The 7,910-nt window shown below is 38.0% G+C and overlaps 1 protein-coding gene across 1 annotated transcript; it reads left to right on the top strand.

Moving 5' to 3' along the window:
* Nucleotides 1–498: 498 nt before the first annotated feature.
* LOC121605073 (ras-related protein Rab-8A) lies at nt 499–6,055 on the top strand. Its single transcript, XM_041934832.1, has 8 exons — nt 499–656; nt 1,172–1,232; nt 2,200–2,260; nt 2,749–2,826; nt 3,459–3,548; nt 3,692–3,757; nt 4,436–4,486; nt 4,610–6,055. The coding sequence occupies exons 1-8, from the start codon at nt 533–535 to the stop codon at nt 4,697–4,699; spliced, it is 621 nt and encodes a 206-aa protein (XP_041790766.1). The 5' UTR covers nt 499–532; the 3' UTR covers nt 4,700–6,055.
* Nucleotides 6,056–7,910: the final 1,855 nt, after the last annotated feature.

Here is a 7,910-nt window from a genome sequence, read left to right as displayed (position 1 = left end):
TGTTTGGTCTGATATAATAATAAAACACTTTTTTCCTAAGCCTTTCAACTGTCTTTAAGCTGTTCATGTTATATCAAGTATAGGTCTGATATTTTCAGTGATGTAATACCGCTAATCAATAAATTCCGCATAAGCTGGGAAAGGGAAATGAACTTCGGCAAGCTAATTAATGATAGAGCCCAAGTTATATCTCACAGATGTACGATATCACTCTTATTGTTAAATATTTTGTCTTATTTCGATAGACTATGCAACACCGCTCGCACTGGTGATAGACCGTTATAGAAAACATCCATTTCCACACGTCACTGTTATGACGGAAATGTTTGGTTTATGAAACTACCAATAGCAGTCCCAGTACGGGTGACCGTGTACATCAAAACGAGCAAACCCAACCGGATAACAACAGACTTCCGGAGCCACGACGACAGAGAAGAGTGACAGTTAATTTGACCAAAAGGCAGCGCACGAGCAGTGACGTCTCTGTCTGTACACCGGGCGGGATATCCGCAGTAGTAAGCTAACTAATAACATGGCGAAGACTTACGATTACTTGTTTAAACTTCTTTTAATCGGCGATTCAGGCGTCGGAAAGACCTGTGTGCTATTCAGATTTTCAGAGGACGCCTTCAACTCAACGTTTATCTCCACTATAGGTGGGTAAAAGTCGTGCTATCAGTATTGTCTTTGCCGAAAATGTGTACAGGATCAGCCCATCCCGTCATGCTAATTTCTTGCTAACTTTTTTGGCTAGCATTCATCTTGTACTGGCTAGTCAGGAAGCAGCCCAGCCGGCTTGTTCGAGAAGCTTTTATAGAAGCGACAGTGATATTTTAACCAGTTGTTATACTTAGAAATCCCCTGTTTAAGTGCGCCGAGGGTGGGCAGCGCAACCGAGCTGTAACAGTAGACATATATTAACTATGGCAGGCTGAGCTAGCAAGCAACAAAGCTGTCAGTGAGCTAGTTGGTAGTGTCATTTTTCAGATGACCAGCTGCTTGTACTTCGCACTTTGGTTGCCAACGTTACAGAAAGTATTAATGAACTCGGCATCCACCACCCAAAAACCAGCCTTTAATGTTACATTAAATAAGATGCCGAGTCAGTTTCGGTTCCGGATGATAGATGTGCTTTAATTGGCTGAATTATGTGACTTTTGTTTTTCTTCAGGTATTGACTTCAAGATCAGAACAATAGAATTAGATGGAAAGAAGATCAAGCTACAGATATGGTAAGGTAGTCATAAAAACCTAAATGGTTTCACATCACATCACAGCTTGACTAACGTGGTAGGGGAAGGATATAGAGATGAATGACAAAGACGTTCTTTCACTTTCTGGTTAATTAGTTAACTTACATCTAATTAAATGCCAATGCAATGTATAGCCTTCCAGTAAATGAGCTGTGTTTATATGAATGTTTTATGGTTATATGCTAGTAAATAAAATAATCAAAATAAGATATTTAAGGTAAATAACTGCAAACCTGAATAATATCTGGTCAAACTGTATAATCATTAGGGCTGCAACTAATCAATTAGTTGCTTGGTCTATAAAATGTCAGGAAGTTGTGTCCTCCCTTGACAACACTGCCAACTTAATGGTTTTCCTCGTATTTCATATAGAATAAATACCAGCTCTTGGCAAATGCTGAATTCATTGTATCTGCTGAGCACTTACCTGACAACTTTTGTGCCATTATGTAATCAGTAAATACTGATATAGTAAAGGAATATTTGGGGGAACTTCCTTAGTTGTGGTCTTGCCCAAGCATTAATGGAGAATATAGACATCTGCTTTATTTCTGATCTTATTATACAGAGGTAGCTTGTGATATTTTCATTCTTGCACCAGTATTGGAACCAAGAGAAAAACATTTAGCCTAGTGCTGTCTAAAGTGAATTCCAGCATCTTAAACCTGACATATCCATACTCTGTACGTGTCTTCTATACTTGTAGAAGGTAAAAGTGAGACGATGTGATTTTAAGAGCAGTTAACTTTGAAGCTAATGACCAACAACAGTTGTGCTTTGTGGCCCTGTGGTAGTGGCTTTTAGTAAGACATTTTCATATGTTTTACTAAATATCCTGAAATATTTTCTATAAAATTCTGAAAAAATGGTGCTTTGGGGTGGGTGGTCTGAATCACTTTGGCTACGTCCTGCAAGGCCAAATTTAAAAATAATGTTTTCTATGTAGGGATACAGCAGGACAGGAGAGATTCAGGACCATCACGACAGCCTACTACAGAGGAGCCATGGTAAGTTGCATTGTCAGCCTTACAACTCATGCTGCAGTATAGATTACCTCTGGGATCTGAATGGGTGAAGTGGTGGTCATCTCAGGTTTGTGCTGCAGCATAAACCTTTAACAGAACCACACTCAGCACTGTTGTCGTTAATTTTGTACACACCTGGGAAATCAGATGTGTGTGCATAATTGTGGTATTTTTTATTGGCCTCTCCTGTTGTTCAAGTTTTACTGGATGCCTGTGTTTGCATATTTTATTTCAGGAACTAAAGTGATCCTTGTTGTCTTGGGTACTCAGATGTCATGCTTTTACTTGAGGCTGCAAAGTCAAATGGTTCATCACTAATAAAGATTGAGATGGTTGCCGGAAAATCACATTAGACACTTAATTTCCAAGTCTGTCTCTATGACTAATGAGAATTACTAAGGAATGATTTTTTTTACATTTTTGACTGGCTACTCCATTTTCTAATGTCTTTTCCTCTGTGAACTCTCCAGGGTATCATGTTAGTGTATGACATTACCAATGAGAAGTCCTTTGACAACATCAAGAACTGGATACGAAATATAGAAGAGGTAAACTATATTTGGCATTAGTAAATGTGTCTATTTGTCTATTTGTCTGTTTGTGTTTTCTCAGTACTACTTGTACAACTAGTGATATCCACCTGCTCTGTATGCATGTACATGTACATGTTTGGTACTGATCTTCCACAAAGAGCTATAGCAGCCCTGTCTCCTAGAGATTACGTTTATATACAACTAATTAGCAACAGCAAATGTGCTTTGAAGGAAACATAATGCCGACTGAATTATGTTTTTTTTAACTTAAAGAAGAAATGTTAATTAATGTACGTGGGAAGTTGCAAAAATGTTGATATTGAACAGATGTTTACTGACAGTGTATTTAATTTGTTTTCCACCAAAATAGGCAGTCTAGTAATGCACAATCCAGTCACTATCTACCCCAGCCACACCCCTGCGACTCCAGCATGGTGCATATAATGTGGTGTCTTACAAAACTGACTCTGAACATCCAGGCAGCCGTTAAGTTTGTCAGCACAACCTAAAATAAATGCAAATGAGTTTTATACAAACAGAATTTCTGGGATACAGGGTTGTTTAAAGAGAATGCACAACTCTACACAGATGTTATTGCTGATTAATTTCCTGCCTGTGTGTCCATGTTGCCAACCTTCCTTTCACAGCATGCTTCAGCAGATGTGGAAAGGATGGTCCTTGGGAACAAATGTGATGTCAATGACAAGCGACAGGTGTCCAAAGACAGAGGAGAGAAGGTGATAACTTGACGATGCATGTTCTGAGATCTTGATTAGAAAAGTGCATGAGAATTTCACTTTCTTGGCCAACATACTTATTATCTTGGCTCATCATTCCTGAGTACTAACACTGATTCTGTTTGTTCTCTTCCTGCTGTCAGCTGGCACTGGAGTATGGTATCAAATTCATGGAAACCAGTGCAAAGGCAAATATCAATGTGGAGAATGTAAGTTGCCACTTCTTCTACTCTTAATTGTTCGTAGTTGCAAGTATCATTACTTTAGACCAAGCTCATATCTATGTGTTGCATCAGCTTAGCTTTGCATAACAACTGAAAGTGCGGTGAAAGCCTGCCTCTGTCCAGAGGTAAAAAAAATTCACCAACCAGCACCTTCAAAGCTTAATTAACACTTTATATCTCATTTGTTTAGTCCACACAAAAATCAAGGTGTGAAAGACAAGCTTTAGTTTCACTGGGGGTTATGTGTGTGACTGTTTCTTGACCAGCACAGGAACTTCCTCGAGTCTGCTTGGGGTAGCCCAGTTGTTGTGAACTTTGACACTACCCTTTTTTTATTGTGAGGGGTTGTGCCTCAGTGGCAGTGGCAGTGACAGTAATGGCCGGAGGAATCAATTTTGCCACTTAGTCTTCCTCAGGGGTCCTACTTATAAAACAGAGCTAAATTAAACATTCAGTGATGTAATGTTCTTTTGACTAATTGTGTATGTACTGCATACTGTAAAACTATAACACCTTTAGTTTTATGGTCTTAAACCACAATTAGAAATGAGAATAAGTCCTTTTTTTCTGGGGTTGCTAATGTTAACTAACCACAGTATCATCCTTGTCCAAAACTATTAACAACTACCTTATCTGTTACCTGTTACCTGTGTTTGTCTGCAGGCCTTCTTAACCCTTGCCAGAGACATCAAAGCAAAAATGGACAAGAAGTTGGTAAGAACACAGAAGAGTGGAAACTTAATTGCTGTGAAACTGTTGGATAGAGTGTGTGATTGTCTGTGTTGTGTCATGTGCTGGTGGTTTTGCTGTTCTCATTCTCATCTCTGTGTATTTTAGGAGGGCAACAACCCACAGGGTAGCAGCCAAGGAGTAAAGATTACAGAACAGCCCAAGAAGAGCAGTTTCTTCCGCTGTACGCTCCTGTAAGGAGACGGGAGCGTCGGCATCCACCGTCGCCTTAACTGTGTCCCCCACTGGACAGAACTGGACAGAGCACACTCTGATCTCTCTTTTATCTTCCTTCACTTGTCTGCTTCCCTCTTTCTGATTATCCTATGCTTATCTTGTAGGAAAAACAAAAGTTTAACGCTCCCTTGGTCTTCCTTTGACACCTGTGAAAACTACTGTGGCCTCTGTTACATGCTATATCTGATTTTCTTTTTTTCTTTTTTTTTTTTTTTTTTTTACAGTCGCTCATTAGTTTGACCAACTGTTTCACCTCGATTCCTTAGTTTTTATTGACTTTTAAAGACTTCCTCAAGAAACGATCAAAACTTTACTACTATTGATGCCTAGCCGGTTTCTGTCACCTGCTGTCAGTGTCGCTTGGCATCTTATTTATTCAATCCTTTTTCGCTGAAAGCAAATTATGCTTCCAGAATAGGTTTACTGGTCCAATGGGCATCCTAATTTCAAATATACCCCCATCTGTCGAATAATGTGACCTATGTTTCCAAGTTGAGTACAATCCCAGCAGATTACTGTTTTTTGGAACGATTATGCTACATTTGTGTCCTGACTGGGTGGCCTAGACTTATATATAGACTTTTATATATCCACATAAGGTAAACACAACATGTAAATATCTATCACTGGTTACGATTCCACATACGAAACAGTAGAGCCAGCACATTTTACTCATTATATCAACATTCAGGTTTACAGTTCCTCTTTTCACCTTTTCTTCAAGTGTCTTTCTGTTGATTTCTTAGCCTGAAACATTCCATTCCTCTTGTGAACAGTTTGTAATGTGTAAGTGGGGCCCAGATTTTGTCTATCTTAAGTATTCACATGGTTGCAGTAAGACTGGGTTCTCCACAAAGTATGCATGTTTTAAGGGCACACATTCCTTTTGTAGTTGCTTACCTCATTTTAGGCATTGCCGTTTCTATGGATGAGAAAGATGTGATTTGTGTGAGGTAGGCAGTTATATGATGCACTTCAACCGGTGGACTAGCAATACCTGACTCTGACACCTGGTGGCGATACAGTTACACATCAGCGGCACAGAAGGAATCACAGCGATGATGAAATCATTGTTTTATTCATTCATACTTCTTCCAGTTGTCGGTTCCAATGGGGGAACATGCACACAACTGTTTTTCTGGGCCTTGGATAGGGGCTGTGCTGTAGCAGTATTTATGGAGTGAAACAAAAACATAGCACCAAAATGACAAAGTGCCCTTTAATGTTCTTATTGATAATGCACTTTTCTTCTGTTCTTTCTGTAAAAAAAAAAAAGAAAAGAAAAAAAATTTATAACATTCATTGACTATGTTTGTTGCGAGTCTTAACTGAAAGCAAAGAATATTCATGCACGTTTTCCATGTACCCTGTCTGGGCTTCCTAAAGACATCTGAGCACTGAAACCTCATCTTTTTAGGCATATAATGAAAATATACAGAATGCCTATGATTTAGAGATGTTTTTCATTCTCATTCCCAACATTCCCTTTAATTGATATGTCACTTTTTCTAGCCTTTTATGCATTTGCATCCCCGTTGATGCTTTTGGGAACCCCAGATGCACCCACCCCCACCTAGTCTCTTCTTCCCCTCCTCTACCTCCTCTCCAGATATCCCCACGTCTCGTTTTGGCCCCGTATCATGGCCATCTGAACTATGCATTCAGGGTGCGTAGCAAACCTCAAAAAGCTTTGCACATTTGACTTGACAAGCTTTATTTGAGATTAGAAATGTGCAAAGGATCCTTGCTGTTTTATTCTCTGCTGTCACTCCAAATTCTGTTGTTTTTGCTCTGTTGAGCTGTTCAGATGTAAGAATAGGAAATTAACTGAAAGCTGATGAAATTTATCTCCAATGTTTCACAGGGAGAGCAGATCATTTCTTGCTACGCTGAAGGGTCATTAAATTGCATATGTTACTGCGTAGATGTTAACCTGTGGATGTAAATCATCTTGTTAACTGGCTCACAGATTAAACCAGTTCCTGTCTTGATAATAATGCAGGTTTTTAGACTTGACTTTGGCTCAAATTTGGTCTGTAAAATGAACTCTGTTCTTCTTTTGATTGAACTTATTTGTGATTCTAGCCAGTCGTAAATTTGCCAGTTCTGTGTTAACATATCTTCAGCAATCCCTTACTAAATTTGGAATTTGTCGCTGATATCATGGGAAATAAATAATTCAGCAATTGTAAATAAGATCTACAATGATTGTACTTCATAAATCTTATTGATCTACACCTTTTGTAGATATGTGTACTTTTGATGATTTATTAAAAATGAAATTCTTAAAAAATATGTTATCAGCTTTTTATATTAGTACGTTTTTATTTTTGGAGATTCTTGTGAACTATTGAATATGTTTAACAATTTTAGGAAGGTTCTGTTAAAATGTGTTTTCTGTTCGATATTTGAATGTGACATGTAATCAGGAAATGTAATCAACTGGAGACTCTTGAACTTGTGGCACTTTTAATCCAAAACCCATTTTATATGAAGGTGAAAAAAATCATATTTAATTTCCTAAAGGATTATATATATTTTTTCTCAACAAACCATAATATCAGCAGGACCAAACCTGTCTTTCTAAAATAAGCAGTTGAGTACATAAAATGAACACAAAAAAAACCCACACATTCGGGCGGTGAATCTAAAAACCGAATGTGAATCAAAACAGTGAAATTCTATTAATAATGTGGACTAATTTATTACAATATTTTTACTCATTTTTACCTAGAAAGTTATTTTCCTTCAGTTGGATTTTGGCCTGTTTTATTTTGCTTTCAATTTACCATAAAGACATACTGCAGCTAGAAAAGTATAATGCACTTGTTAATTAACATACAATACACACCCATCTGTGCCACTATGCTAGGTGTGCTGTATTCCTTAAATTAGGATTATATACTTAAATATAGAGTTGAGAAGTCATTAAAAACCTGTCCAATATAAGAACACTTCAGGGTCACTTTAAACCAAAAGCTCTTTAAATTACTGATTAAATTTGCTTATGTGTTTTTTAGATTTATACTTCATTTTATGTGTTTCATGTGTTACAAACGCATCTGCTAGTCTGTGCTCTACTACTCTCCTTATTTCTGGTCTGTAACAGGTGAATGTGCAGTGTTTGGCTCAAAAACGGTGTAAAGGTGATCAAGCGCTGCCAGGAATGCTG

The sequence above is a fragment of the Chelmon rostratus genome, chromosome 4 (genome assembly GCF_017976325.1).
Source record: "Chelmon rostratus isolate fCheRos1 chromosome 4, fCheRos1.pri, whole genome shotgun sequence".
NCBI classification, from domain to species: domain Eukaryota; kingdom Metazoa; phylum Chordata; class Actinopteri; order Chaetodontiformes; family Chaetodontidae; genus Chelmon; species Chelmon rostratus.
The sequence above is the reverse complement of the archived record's forward strand: the minus strand, read 5'-3'. Positions and strand labels throughout refer to the sequence as shown.

Coding starts and splice junctions, on each gene's coding strand:
- LOC121605073 (XM_041934832.1), top strand. CDS start 533: ATGGCGAAGACTTACGATTACTTGTTTAAACTTCTTTTAATCGGCGAT. Junction 1,233..2,199: donor AAGATCAAGCTACAGATATG/GTAAGGTAGTCA, acceptor TTTTCTATGTAG/GGATACAGCAGGACAGGAGA. Junction 3,549..3,691: donor CCAAAGACAGAGGAGAGAAG/GTGATAACTTGA, acceptor TCCTGCTGTCAG/CTGGCACTGGAGTATGGTAT.